General features: G+C 38.7%; 1 protein-coding gene across 2 annotated transcripts in view; it reads left to right on the top strand.

The window, feature by feature from the left end:
- lama2 (laminin, alpha 2) overlaps window positions 1-15,674 on the top strand; it is a 123,732-nt gene that overhangs the window by 31,799 nt on the left and 76,259 nt on the right. For both annotated transcript variants that reach the window (XM_086061343.1, XM_086061344.1), the window contains 11 exons: window positions 149-200; window positions 389-579; window positions 5,123-5,302; window positions 5,443-5,532; window positions 7,700-7,817; window positions 10,745-10,923; window positions 11,000-11,099; window positions 11,440-11,497; window positions 12,127-12,229; window positions 13,250-13,390; window positions 15,088-15,252. In XM_086061343.1, the coding sequence (XP_085917469.1) occupies window positions 149-200; window positions 389-579; window positions 5,123-5,302; window positions 5,443-5,532; window positions 7,700-7,817; window positions 10,745-10,923; window positions 11,000-11,099; window positions 11,440-11,497; window positions 12,127-12,229; window positions 13,250-13,390; window positions 15,088-15,252 (1,377 nt within the window). The remainder of the gene's footprint in view (window positions 1-148; window positions 201-388; window positions 580-5,122; window positions 5,303-5,442; window positions 5,533-7,699; window positions 7,818-10,744; window positions 10,924-10,999; window positions 11,100-11,439; window positions 11,498-12,126; window positions 12,230-13,249; window positions 13,391-15,087; window positions 15,253-15,674) is intronic.

Consider the following 15,674-nt stretch of genomic DNA (forward strand, 5'->3'; position numbering starts at 1 on the left):
AAATGAAAGAGTTTATGTAGTGTGACTAGAAATGCCACTAATGGTCATCCGACTTCATCATCATCATCCATATGTAAACACAAGTGTGCTTAAAACACAGTCTAGTTTAAATGTCAGTTCCACTCATTCATCTTCTTTATATTCTCAGGTTTTCCAGATAGCCTATGTGATCATTAAGGCTGCCAACTCTCCTCGCCCGGGTAAGCCTTCAACTACATCATTACTATTTTAACAGCCGGCCACATTATTTTGATTATGACATGCACCCTGGACCACATACAGTATGCAAGAAGATATACAAGTAGCACAGCGGTAACAATGTGTGGGTCATACTCGAGTTAACATGCTTAAAAATACAATCATTTCACTAAAATATTCCTCTCTGCAGGTAACTGGATCTTGGAGCATTCAGCAGATGGCGAGATTTTTGAACCGTGGCAGTTCTTCGCCCTCACAGATACAGAATGCCTGACCAGGTTCAACATGAATCCAAAAACAGGACCTCCTTCGTACACCAGAGATGATGAAGTTATCTGCACGTCTTTCTATTCTAAGATCCACCCTTTGGAGAATGGAGAGGTAATGTACAGTCTGATTGACACATTCCATGATGAGTTATACTTTTTCCGACTGATTAGGTACCAAATATGTTGGTACAGTACTCAAAAGGGCAGCAGTCGGCACATTTTAACACAAAACAGACAAGAGTGATGTGTTGAACTCACCAAATGCAATTGCGTGAAAGTGGTTGGCACATTTGACCCTGGCAGATCAGGGTTTGTTGTTTGAAACCATACTGTGGCGAGGTGAATTAAACTGTATCTCTTGGCGTAAACATGGTTTAATACAATATTGTTACTGACAGATCAGTTCTCTGCAAAAACACCATTGCTGTCTGTATGTGTTTTATATTTATTTTGCCCTGCTTCAAAGCTTCTACGACCGTGAAGACCAGAAAGGTGATTTTTCTAATCAGTATTTTGTTATTTTGTGCTTCATATTGAGCACACCAGATTATAATACAGAATATAATAATCATCTTAACTAATTTGCTCCCCAAAACATATAAATACGTTCTATTTAAAAAAAAATTAAGTGTCCCAAAGACGTGTGTATACGTTTTTTTATGTTTTTTCTGCTAGAGCATACACAAGCCTTTCATACAGCCTCTGAATTGCAGAGAACGGGTGAAGCAATGGTAGTAATTACAAAAATGGCCAGCAGATGGCATCAGAGTATAAAAGATCAATCGGGGCCATTTTGAAAACAAGCTGATTTCCCCACAGTTCTTAACAAATTTGTGAATAATGATAACACGTTGCTATATTCTAATGGCAATTGCTGCAAAATGGAAACTGATAGGAAAAAATAATAATCCTGATGAAAGAAGATACTCTAATCTTTCTTTTGGTAGGTTCCATGTTTTTATAGCAATAGAACACAATATTCTGTGGGCCTTGCAAAATTAGTCAAATCCAGTAAAACAGCCAGGAGAGAAGGGGGTTGCTTCAGTGAAAATGGCCGGGAGTTAATGAAGTTTTGCCATCCAAGGTTACTGATGAAAGGTTTGCGGAGGTAAATGGCCATCGAGCTATATTATTAATGCGACAAGGCCACTCTAATGCTTAAAATTGCATTTACTCATTATGTCAATTATTGCTCTGTTTTGCTTAACTGCTTTGCCTGTATTGATGTATAGTTTATGTTTTTTTGCTAAAGATTAGCGTCTCCTTTTAAGCGAGCATAATTACAAATGTTTTGTTTACCGAATTGTTGTTTTTCCAAGCACGATTCGGCCAAATAGCATTCAAGAAATGATAAACCAAACTTTAAAAAAAATATATAAATAAAACTATCTTTATTTCAGACAACACTAGATTTTAATGTACAGTAAGTGTGTCTTTCTGTGTGCATGCTAAAAGTGGAATAGCGGTCTTAACTGACATTAATGAACTGAAAGCTTCAGGACACACACACACACACCCCCAACCACACACACACACACACACACACATCTACATTCTCCACGCAGGCCTCTAATTGTAGTCGCCTGTCTGGATATGTGTGCACATTTCCCCAAGGGTGCGAGTGTTTGTGTGTTTTTCTAGTGTGTTTGTCCTTTATATGTTGTGTGTGTGTGTGTGTGTGTGTGTGTGTGTGTGTGTGTGTGTGTGTGTGTGTGTGTGTGTGTGTGTGTGTGTGTGTGTGTGTGTGTGTGTGTGTGTCCTATGGGAGAGCACTGGAGGGGGTGTGAGCGAGGAGATGTCAAGAGCTGCAAGTAACGGAGGAGTCTGAATGTGCCGAGTGTGTGCATACGCGCTGGTGGTTGACAGCTCCCAAGCCGTCTGATCACAGTGCAACTATAATGAGTCAGAGGCGATGTGGCGCACGCACAAACACGCGCGCACGCACGAACACATGCACACAGTGTCACTCATAACACGTTCACACCTACACAGCCATCTCCTTCGTTACATCCAAGTGTGCAGCTTGCACCCATCAAGTATTACCCCCCCCCCCCCTTCCCCCCCACCCCTTGCCGCGCACACACTTTTGGCACAATTGACGACTTTTTGGCAGATGCCAAATGTTGCTTTTGGCCACATTAGTGAGACGGGCTGACAGAAGTTCTCCTCTCTCTTATTGTGTGGCTGCTTGTTGACAATGCTCTTACTGGACATCAACACATTCTTATTCTATATATAGGGTGACCAGATTTTCAAAATAAAAAATGGGACACTACAGTTTTGCTGAAAATCAAATATACAATACATTTTGACCAAGAATTATTTGTAACAAATTTAATCGCTTGTCAATCTGGTGACCGGTGTTTGTGTTGTTACTTTGGCTCATGCTAAATGCTATCATGGTTGATCAACAGCACTTTTTTTTTTTTGGTCGGTCCTGGCAACTATTGGAGTCTGGCTGTGCCGTTTACCTCGCGCTCCTTCCACGTTGTAACATTGGAAATATGCCGCCAGAAAAGCTCAGCAGTGAACGTAGTGTTAAGCTAGTAGGACTACATTTCCCAGGATTCTTAGTCATGGAAGCAGGAAGTAGTTCTAGTAGTTTGAGTATGACAAAAACGTGCCAGCTGGCGATAACATAAGAATGAAAACGTGAATGCGAAAGTAGACTTAAAAGTCTTTAAAAATACTTTAAAGACTCTAAATTTTCTGTAATGGGGTTTGTATGTTTGCCCTGAGATGTCCTCAACATCAGCTAGCCTAAAGTGCTAAACAAAATTAATGGATAATTTGTTGGCATCATAAAATACAGTCAAGGTTTGACTCATTCCCATGCATACACTTACATAAGTTAAACATTTATCAGTTAAAAATAATAAAACCATTAAGCTGCTTGCTAGTTAGCACTAGCATGAGAAGCTAATGTAGCAGTCGAAAGCTTCTCAGTGCTTCTGACAATTACGACTCAAATACACAGTAACAGTCACAAAATATCCAAATCAAAGTATTTTGTACACATAATGATTCAACAATGATTCAAGAGTCTTGTCCCTCAGGTTAGAAATGTCACACAATCAAATTGGCTGTTGAAGCTAAGATAGCTGTTAGCATGCATGGCAAATTACGGTGGCAATTTCTTTCCAATGCTTGATCTTGTCATTTCTACTCTTGTAAGACTCAACAAACACATTTCATGAACTCGCAGCTGTTGTTTGTTGCTACTATTCTTTTGTTATCCTTTATTCTTTTTCTTTTCTTTAACTTGTTTGCCAGCATAGAGACGTTTGTGCTTCTTACCTACAAAACACTGTTTGATGATGTGGATGATTATTCAACCACAAAGAATTGTCCAATTCTTTCTAACGTAGTTGGCTTTTACTTTTCATATATCATTATTAAATGTAAACTTTTTCAATGCAACTTTAACCGCTGTGTGTGCTAACTTTATTTTGACAGTGTGCCCTTGTCAGAAAAGGGAAAGTTTCGTTGTGTACCTGTCTTTGTGAAATGTTGACATTTTTGCAGACTGTACCGCCTCTTCGTAACACAACACACTATTATTACATGGCTCTCTCTGCATATGTCTTGAACGTAATTTAATGATTCAGCAATCCTTCAATCAATTCCACTCACAGGCCACTTACAGTAGATCGTAAAACAATTTACTGGTCATGAAGTTTTTCAAAGATAATGGTCCATTTTGACTGACACTATCAGATGGATGTTCTTATAACTATTATTAACTCGTTCACTGCCATTGACGCCTTTAAACGTCCCAAAATCATTTTAACTTTTTCCATTAGTTTAACATTTTTTCCACTTTTGTTAACAAGATTATGAAAACCTAGACATGTTTTTTTTATTCTTTTTTTTTGGGGGGGGGGGGGGTGTTAAAAATTAGGGGTGTCAGGCGATTTCATTTATTAATTGTAATTAATCGCATGACTTCAATAGTTCTATTTGCTTACTTGACTTGTTAAGAACAATTTTGTAACACAAGCAGCCTGAAATAATGTAAAATGTTTTTATCATAAAGTATATGTTATAAATTACAATATTTATTGAACAATGAACAAAAATAGTGAAAAACAGTCTGGTTAGACTTCAGTATTCTTTTGTGCTAAATCTTCAACGATTTGTCCCCAATCTTGTGTTTTAACTTACCGGTACGTAAAAATCAAGTACCAGCCTACTGAGCCTAGCTACTATAAAACTTCACTAAAGGATTACTGGCAGCGTCCACCCCGGAAATTGAACCCACTTCTCGATCAAGTATCCCGTGTAGGAGGGCAAATCAGTTCACCTGAGCTAAATTTCCGGGTCACCATTTTGGCTCATTGTGGTACCAGCCAATAAGAGGCAGAGGAGGATATGCCATGGCTGAATGGTGTACATCAGGGGGGGATATAGAAGTGGGCATACTCAATGCTGACTGAAAAAAAAGTGGGTATACTCCATATACCCGCGTATACCCTGGACTACACCACTGTTAGTGTGTGTGTTTTGATGTGACTGTCCTTTTCCCTCCTAGCAATTTGTTACTTAAGAGTCCTCTCACCTCTGCCACTGTATAACACTCCATGCACCTTTAACGTTTGCCTTAAGTCTCATTCAGTTGTTCCATGCCACTATTCATCTGTCATTCCCTCGTACAGATCCACACATCTTTAATCAATGGTCGCCCCAGCGCGGATGACCCGTCCCCGACCCTGCTGAACTTCACCTCCGCCCGCTACATCAGGCTGGTGTTTCAGAGAATCCGAACGCTCAACGCAGACCTTATGACGCTGACACTGCATGACACCAAAGATATCGATACCATCGTGACGAGACGGGTGAGGATGATGACACTTTATTTTGGGCACATTTTAAGTCCAAACAATGGTTTTAATTCACTTTATTATAGTATATTTGAATATAGGGAATATTGAATATACACATATATATGTCATGCTCTCATGTTGTTTCTCCTCAGTATTACTACTCCATTAAGGATATTTCAGTTGGAGGGATGTGCATCTGTTATGGTCACGCAAAAGCCTGCCCGCTCAACAGTGTTACCAAGGTAAACGACTAAACTCCTTCACATTTCAAGCGCTTACAATAAAATGTAAAAATAAAATAAAAAATGAAGTCGCCTCAGGCTTGAAGTATTTTTTTATTTTTTTTATGTGCCACCTTGATATGAAACTTTTTCCTAGAGGGGACACAGGTGTTGTCTGGCACCTCAGTTCAAACAGTGGAGTGTTTGATAGCAGACACCTGATCTTTCGCACTTTTCCTCACACATTTGTGGCCTCTTGTCCAGTGCGTGTCCTCAGGGTGAAACGAGCCTTACCTCCATGTGACAATTGTGTTACTCACTCTTAAGCTGATGATGTCATTGAATGAATCTGATGTCATTTGCTTATGGAGTGCCAGGTTCTTTTTTCACTCTTTTCTAATCACAGAGAAATATATTTAAACCCCCAAGTCTGTGGGGGGGGGGGGGGGGGGGTCTATGCATATATTTAAATTATTATGCATTGGTCCATAATTAATTATGATTAATTTATACATAAAATGGTCTGAATAAATTTTCCTTCACAGAATGCATAACCATTGCCGCACACAGTACAGTTAATAGAGAACATTTCAATACTTTTAAATTATTTAATTATCACTATAGCAAGTGATGTATTTTTTTAATAGCCTATATTTTATGTTTTATCATCTCATTATCTTTTGGAGTTGGACAGGTCTGTGAACATTTCATTTATGTGAATATTTCATTATTTGTTTTTATGTTAACATTTATTTTTATTTTTTGGGGTAAAGAAGAAAATGCTCACAAGCCAAAATAAGTCAGTGACTGCCATTGACGGGTGTACTCGTCAGACAGTTTTTTTTTTAAATATATATATATAGGCTGCTGTTGTAGCAAAACCCAATAAAGCTTAAGTATAATTTTAATGATGCACACTTAGCAGATGGCAACATTACTAAAGAACAAAAAATGGTTGAGTAATTTTTTTTCCCTGCGAAAGAAGGGCCAATAGTCTTTCATTTCTTAGATACAATGTATAAATAATCGTACAACACAATATTCTCTGAAATGCTCAAAACCAGCTGACAAAATGGAGTTTGCTGGCAGTAAAAAAGTTGAGGGCTTGAGAAAGCATCTTCATCATCATCATCATCATCATCATCATCATCATCATACACAAAATCTAACAGACTTTGAGGTTTGGGAAGATTTATCTGCCATTTTCTTTCTCGCAGACATCAATAATATTGTGGAGTAATATGTTTAGCCTCTATTGTGGCAGTGGACATGGACATAAAAATTAGGAAAATTACATATAATCCAAAATATGATTTAAAAGAATATAGTCAATGTAGCTTGCCTGATGTTTTTGCTCTACATTCAGCTCTTCTACATGGTCACCCAACCTTGCGGTTAAGTCCTGGGCAAACGTTCAGAGGGCTGATACGATGGAGACCTGTGAGCTGATTTGTTGCTGATTGTCCACATAACATCTGTTAGGATGCGTGCTCAGCAATAGAGCTGCCCGGAGCCAAGGGCTGCAGCGTTTTGTCTCAGATAAAAGTGTGTGTGGGGGGGGGGGGAGACTTCGACTCATGCCAAAATAACCATACTTGGCCCGTGATGCGCTATTGTACTCTGTTCAATCTGGCAGCCTCTCCTCATCAACCAATTTCCAGAAAGTGCTCAATTGAATTACTAAGCCTCCAAATTGGCAGATGTCTTCCATTGGAGTGTTGCGCTCCAACTGTGTTATGATTTTGTTTCTCTCAGGAAGGTGGTAGTGTACCCATTTGTTACCAGCTGATAATGTGGAAGGGAAACAAGATCTTTTTATTGCGATCCCTTGTGGATACATTATTGTTTGATAGGCCACTTACAAATTCTGGTAATTACCTTTTAAAGCCATCTATTTGAACATTTAGTTGATTGTTGTTCAGCCACATGAAGCCACATTTCATTCACTGTTTAGTTCTGGAGAGAAATACTGTATGCCCAGTCAAGTAAATATCACATGTTCAATTAACCACAGCACACCTATTAGACTTTAAGGTATAGAAGACATTGTGAAATGTTTGGGCATTTAGTAGATTCGGGCAGCTTCTTTGAAATTCAGTTATTTCATTCAACTTTGGAAAATTCCTCGTGGAGACAAATGTTTGCCATTAAACCACGTTTAAACCTTAAAATCTGTGTTTCCATGCAGAAGTTTAGCTGCGAATGTGAACACAACACATGCGGCGAGAGCTGCGATCGTTGTTGCCCTGGTTACCACCAACAAGCCTGGATGGCCGGAACCTTCATCACTCGACACATTTGTGAGGGTAAGTTGTAAGAATGTGTCACAACGAAAACAACCCCACCCCAAAAAAAAAATATATAATAATAATAATAATATGTTCATCTACACAAAATAAACCAGGGGTGTCCAAACTTTTCAGAAAATCTGAAGAATGCAAGGGCCATGTAATGTTATGAAGATAAATTGTGTTTAATCCTAATGAATTGTACCAATAATTAATTTGTGTTTTTGCATATCTAGAAAAATGCTACTGTACATAAACCAGTTTATTTGTAATAGTGGCACCTATTTTTTATTTCATTTTTTTTTACTTTAACCATCTCCAATCGTTTTTAAAATGTATTTTAACTGTGTCAAATGCCATTTTTAGTATACTATGTCGCGGGCCACTGAAAAATGGATGGTGGGCCGCAAATGGCCCCCGGGCCGTGGTTTAGACGGACATAAAGTAATTAAATTGATCCCATATAAATGTATTTTATCAAGAGATAAGAGTGATGAAAAAAGCTTCTATTGTTTCTTCCATGCAACTTTTTACCTGTAATATATATTTTTTTTAAACGAGGCCCAAGACACATATTTTTAGTTCGACTTAAGTTTTTTACTCTTTTAATTTATTAATCTTAGTTTTTAGCTCTATCTATCCACCCATCTATCTATCTATCTTACATTTATTTAAGTTTGATTTAATTTAAATACTTCTGACAACACCACGAGACGTGAAATGATCATCAGAAGGGTGCAAGTTAAGCACTGACTGATCACAATATTAAAGGAAACAACACGGCATGAGTCAAGTGCATTGTGTCACCACCTTTACAACCCTTGTAAGAAGTGATCAAAAGCTGGGGGGGTGGACAAGCCGTTGAATGGCAGCCCACGGGAACGCTGACGTCCACGAGTTGTTATTGCCAGATGTAATACTTAGCAAAGCCCGACAGCATCTTAACACGGCAGCGGTGCCAACCGCGAGATCAAACCCAGAGCATTGCCCTCGATCGATTTAGAGATCAAACCAGCCGTTCTCTTCCTGCCTGCTATGATTCCATCAGGCTGATGTGTGACCAAACACTGACGAGTGCTGTAGGCCTCATTGAGTATGCATAAACAGTGGGAGGAGGGTCCGAGCCTGCTAATCATACGTCTGTGATGTTTGCATTAATGTATAAGGCAGCTCCACGCACAAGTGCATGGGTGGGAAGAGTAGGTGGAGGGTCAGATCCTTGGGCGATAAACTACTTTTCTAATGTACACGATTACACGCAGCACATTTGCATACTCTATGAGACATTTGACACGCTTAGTACTTGTCATGTATTTGATGCAGCAACTTTGTGCTTGCTTTGCTTTTTTTTCTCTTTCCACTTGTATGTTATCGACCACATTACAGTTCCAGGGGGACTGCTAGTAGTAATACTAATATCAAGCTATGAAAGACACATTCATGTAAATCAGCTGTATCTTTTATGTCCATCCACCGATGTTTTATGGTGCTTGTCTTCATTAGGTTCAAGGTTAAGCTAGAGACTATCCCGGCTAATTCTGGGTGAGAGGTAGAGTACACCCTGGAATGTTTGCTGGACAATTGCAGTGCATCTGTTTAAATCGTGGTCAAGTTCCAGCACATAAACAATGTTATAAGCTTGAAAACTACCGTTTGTCCTCACTTCATGCCCACTCAGGAGTTTTGGGTCATTTATTTTTTTGTTCATTTTCATGGCTTTAAAAAAAAATATATATATATGGGAAGGGATCGTGCAACACAAAAACCCTCAGAGTGGTGTTCGGGCTTCAGTGATATTTTGAATGCATGAATCTTCTTTTTCTTCCTCCTTTTTCATTCTTCTTCTCCTTCGTCTTTCTTATTCTACAGTCTTGGCGGTTAGCAAACACTTTTGGTACATCATTGGAAAGAAATTGGCAGTAAAGTCAACACGATTAGTGAGCAGGGATTTTATTTTGGGTGCCAGTGCGACCTACAAGTTGCACCTGAGTATAAGCCACAGGACTAGCAAAAATATGAAAAAAAAAATGTGACTTATAGTCTGGAAAATACGGTGTTTTTACAAAGTACACTAGCAACAAACCAATGAAAATAATTTGTGGAAAAGAAGAATCGTGTGGATTGATGGTAACTCTATACCCCTGAGAACTTTTGTTGTACATCTAAAATACAAAATCAATGAACCCAACAAAGACGCAAGATTTACTTCATTGTGTAGTGTTACACTTGCGGGCAGACCCAACTTTTAATACAACAAAGTTTATTTATGTTAACAGGTGAGGCAGTACACTCAAGATAACACAGCAGTAAAATTAGTATTTGATTTCCATTTCACATAAAATACCTTTTTCTTTATCTGCGCATTTGTTCCTAAATTTACAAGGTTAGAGCCACTAAATATGTGACTGAATTATGGACATCACAAGGAGAACACGAGGTACTAAATGCTGCCTACTTGGACGGCCATAGAACATAACCATTTTCTTATTTAAATGACAAATAGTTGGGATCACATTAACATTGATGGAATGCACAAGTAAATTAACACAAAGCAATATACATACTGTAAGTGGGCGCCTTTAAGTCATTATAAACAACAGACTATAGTCATTTACTGCAAGCATCATTTTTTTATACAGCTTACCCTCACTTATATGGGGCTCAATTGTGTGGTTGTAAGCAATACAGAAGCTTGTGGTGGCTTCTATAGCAGTATATAAAATGCAACAATGCAAGAGAAAATTCACAAATTATCCTTGCAGGTTGTATGTAATTCCTAAAGTAATTAAAAAAATAAATAATGCACATGCCACCCAGAGGAATGAACCAGGTGTTGATGTCTATGAAACAATTCATTTGTTTACAGTCAAAAATATGACGCTGGAGTTCAGTAGTGTGTAACCGATTGTCACATGTCCAACCCTCCCCTCTGTCCTTGCTTTTAGAGTGTAACTGCCACGGGAAGGCTGACGAATGCTACTTTAATCAAACTGTAGCAGACCTATCGCTCAGCCTGGACGTCCACGGCCAGCACCGAGGAGGTGGAGTGTGTATTTCATGCCGTGACAACACAGATGGTATCAACTGTCAGAGCTGTATTACAGGCTACTACAGACCTGCAGGAGTAGGTTGCTTGGCGGAATTCAATATTTAGTAAGAGTCAATGAGTAAATGTTCATTTGTCTTTTGGTCTTATTAAGGTGAACGCTGAGGATGGCAACCCCTGCATCCCTTGCTCATGTGACTCGCATGGTTCTGATGGCCAAACATGTGTTGAGGACTCAAGCCAGGCGACGCCATGTATGCAAAAAATACTTCCTGTCTACATACATAATATAGAATAATACAGACAGAACTAATAATATTTTATATATATATATATATATATATATTTTTTTTTTGAGTAATAAATGCATATTGAAAAAATAACTCATATACAACTTGGCCTAATCAAGACATAGATATTCAGCAGCATTCTTATTTTTTATTCCATGAATCAGATGTGATACCTTTTTTAAGATGCTGAGACTTCAGAGAAAGAACAACTCTTCACCCGTGCATGCTTGTTTCTAAAAATGTGTGTGCGTTTGTGTGTGTGTGTTTGTGTGTGTGTGTGCGTCCGTGCGTGTTTGACTGACAGCCCAGCCACCGGGGTCATGCCGTTGTAAAGAAGGGTTTGGCGGTCTGCGATGTGACAGGTAACACACACACACATGCACACGCAGAGACACACACAGATTGTGACAGGTGAGCTGAACCTTTCAGCTGTTGTCTGTTCCAATTAGTGTTTGGAAATTGCCTTTAAAAGTTTTCATTAAAACTTGTAATGATTTATCAATGTGCTGTCCTTGAGACGACCTTTCAAGCTCACTAAATAAAAGCTGCTTTTGATTTTCGTTTTCTTGATGATTGTCTAACTGCTTATTGCCGCATTATTTTACTCCTGCAGTGACGCCACCTCCGAGGCGGAATTATTTAAATTTATTCTGTCACCTTAAATCAGATAATCTTCCTTTAAACCATTCAGCCAACAATTAAGTCTGTAAAATAAGCAGCACCGTCAACTAATTTTTAAAGGCCATGTCTCTGTTGCCAGTTAATTACGTGTAATGTTTCCTCTGAGATGCTTGTTACACATGCTTGCATGTTTATCTGCTTTGCAAGGTTAGCTGTTTGCTTCACACCACAAGTCCTGTTACAGTTTTACTTTGAGTGGACGCCACTATCAGGAGAATTGACCCTGTGATCTACTGTTTATGGAATGTTTTTTTTTTAATACTCATCACCTACCTTCATCTTTTGTGTTATTAAATCCATTTGTCTTTAGGTGTGCAATTGGTTATATGGGCTACCCGGACTGTCAGCCGTGTAACTGCAGCGTTGAGGGAAGCAGCAATAGTGACCCGTGTACTTCACCCTGCGTGTGCAAGGTCAACACACATACGCACAAATAATAGCTATCAAGACTATCCGTTATGGCCTGTCCTTTTTCTGCTAGACACAGTAGCACAGTGGAGTCATGGGAGTAAAGTAGGATGTTATTTTTTTTCTGATTATAGCTTAAAGGGATACTTGACTCATTGAGCCATTTTCAGCAGTAAAAAGTTTTTTTGTTAACGTGATTATTTTTTTGTATACAATTAATACCTTTATAAAAAAAAAAAATGTTTTTCCTGTTGACTGAAGATGACATCAACTGTGCTGAGGAAGTAGGTAACGGCCAATCATGGCTAACCTGTTTTCTGGGTTTGGTCAGCAAACTGCGCCATGATTGGTTGTTACCTACTTCCTCAGCACAGGTGATGTCATCTTTAGTAGAAAGCAAGTGGAAAATTTAGTTTTTAAAGGTATTAATTTTACATGAAAAATATTTATCAAATTTATTCTGGACAAAATATGAAATTTTTACTGCTGAAAATGGCTCAATGAGTCAAGTATCCCTTAAATAGGAGGAAAGGGTGAGGATTTTTTTCACACATTTTTCAACTTTTCAAACTTTTAAGACAATCAGACAGCAGATAATATAGATTGCTCATGATGAAACAATATGTCCAATAATGGGTGACACAACACAATCAAATCTTAGCCTTTTTTTTTTAGCATTCGTGCTTTTATGCATTTCTTAAAAATAGAAATGGATTGAGATGTTTTCATTTTATAGTCAGATTTTTCCGCAGACTGACACCCTGGATTGAAATGCATCTTTTGTTGTCAAAAATCAGTTGGGCCCAATTTCTACACACGTTCACTTTTTTCAAATCTGTTTTGCAAGTTATTTGGAAAAATTTGGTGAGCCAAATATCGCAAAAATTTGGATCAGTAGCCGTAAAACTAAGTATGTTAAGTCCGATTTTAGGAATTGATTATCTGTACGTTTCCCCTCACTCATAGGGCATTCCATAAATATCTTTCCTCATTGTCTTTTTGTCTCTCTCTTCTTTTATCAACAGGAGAACGTGGAAGGAGCCAACTGTGGCCGCTGCAAGCTGGGCTTCTACAATCTCCAGCGCGACGATCCGCGCGGCTGCGAGAAATGCTCTTGCATGGGCGTAGCGAGCCAGTGCTCTGCCTCTACGTGGGTTTATCAGAATGTAAGAAATGGCGCACAAACTATGATTAGGATTATCTGCCTTTCTGGCTTTCACAAGCAAACATTGTTCAATAGCGAGGAGGCGGCGGAGGAATCCGCTGCGGGTATTTAACTGCGATTCAGTCTTTGTAGGATCCAAGTGCAGACGCAGACAGCTGCTAAGTAAGATAAGTGAGGTTATTATTACAGTGGAAAAGGCAGATGGGAACATAAAGAAAGAGAGAGGAAGTGGAGAAAAGGGTGAATCAGTTTTTACTCATATCAATTGGAACAGTTTTGCAGGCTATTTTCTCTGGATCACTGCATGTTTTGTGCACTAAAGTTATGAAAAACCAAGTTGCATGCCAATGGTCCACCACGTCATCTTTTACAAAAACACCTGATCAGATTTCATCCAGGTATTGGATGACTTTATGTATTTAACTGGCATTTTCAAAGCAAAAATATTGGGGACTCTAAGTTGCGGAAGCGCGCCCAAGTGAGAAGAGAAATGAGGAAAGAAGATGAGGCGCAAGATGAAATAAGAGGCGAAAAGAGGAAAACTGTTTTTGACTGACAGGCGGGGGGGATGGCACGAGGGGACGTTGACAGAACGACAGCTTTGATTTTGACGCTGATAGTGTGTACATGCGTGTGCGCGTGTTCAAAAGGGTAAGCCAAGGTCAGGTTAATTGCATGACAGATGTGTGTCTGAGGTGTTCCTCACATGCACACACACTGACAGGCTGACGTGACAGATGTGCAGAGGTTTGAAACGAAATTTGAGTTCAATACAAAACTTGCAAGGCCCAAAAATATTTCATTGCCACTTGCAGGCACTTCATGTAGGAAAGTGTCATCATTACCTCTGTCAACAATTGATTGCCATTTGTTTCTTAATTAGAACTATAACTATACTTAAGGTGTTCAATTAGTACCGATTTAAGAGGCACTTCGGTTTTTAGTTTTTTTATTAGAGCACTGTTTGCCAACTTTTATACGCAATACATTATTTGATGTTAGAAAAACACCACGAGACAAATTGTATTTTACAATTGTAAAAATGTGCAGAATTTCACAAGTTACTTCATGTTAAAGATTATAGGGCTCTTAATATGAAAAGGAAAATGCACTGAGCTGTCACCAACGTCTTACAAATCCAATTATGCCATCTAGTGGCAGAATTATTACCAACACAAATCAATATCACACTCGTTTTTTTACAGTACAGTGCATCTTTTTTAATTTTAACTCAATTGTATGCATTATTGTGAAATTACTGTATCAATGATAAAAATATGCAGCCATATTTCTATTAGTTTAGCTTTTTCTCACTTTTTTTTATTAACAAGAGTATGAAAATTTAGAGAAAAAAATGTACATTTAGAACAGATATAAAAATTGCGATTAATCGTGAGTTAACTATTGAAGTCATGTGATCAATTACCATTAAACATTTTAATCTCCTGACACCCCTCGTTATTTTTTAATCCTACTTGTATTTCTTTACTTTTAAGTATTTCTAAAGTTATCTATTAATGTGTTTAAATGTTTTTTTTGTAATTTTGCTGTTGTGTTTGTAAATGCTTTTTAGGTGCTGTGTCTTTCCTTGTGTGAACTACATTGAGTTGCCTTGCGTATGAAATATGCTATATAAGTAAAGCTGCCTTGCCTTGCCTAATGGCCGTCATCTGTCTTTTCGAATGACTGCTTGCACAGGAGAGCGCACTGACTGGCTGGTACCTGAGCGGAGATTCAGGACGGAAAGTGTGGCCTATTCACAGAGAGACGCCTCAATATCTAAGTGTCCACCATGTAGATGTTGTGGACAACCTTGGCTCCGCCTACTACTGGAACGCACCTGGGTCATACCTGGGAAACAAGGTGAGAGGGATACACTCTGCGGAGTTGGGAGCTTTTAAAAATAAGATTATACGTTAAATCATTTCTCCTTGAGCCGGGTAGCCTGATGTGTGCACATTTGTGACGTCTAATGTTATTAGTTTTTATCATAACACTTGTCATAAGATCCTCTTCCAGGTTATTTTGTATTATCTGACCCAAGGCTGCATCATTAGGACTGACTTGCACAAACAAATGCGTGTGATCTGAGAATGAATGGTTTGTAAGCACTACGCCGTGTGAGAACGTACGCTGGCCTCTGCTAATGTCAATTTGAACATTTTCTTTTGTCACTGTAGCCATGATTAGACTTTTAACACTCAAGCTGGCAAATAGCTGGAGTCCATGCTTGTGAAGTGGAGTTGTTCTTCCACAGCAGACCGCCTGTGATGTTTGTCTGGGTG

Source organism: Leptonotus elevatus, chromosome 18 (genome assembly GCF_054856555.1).
Source record: "Leptonotus elevatus isolate MCC_2025b chromosome 18, RoL_Lele_1.0, whole genome shotgun sequence".
NCBI classification, from domain to species: domain Eukaryota; kingdom Metazoa; phylum Chordata; class Actinopteri; order Syngnathiformes; family Syngnathidae; genus Leptonotus; species Leptonotus elevatus.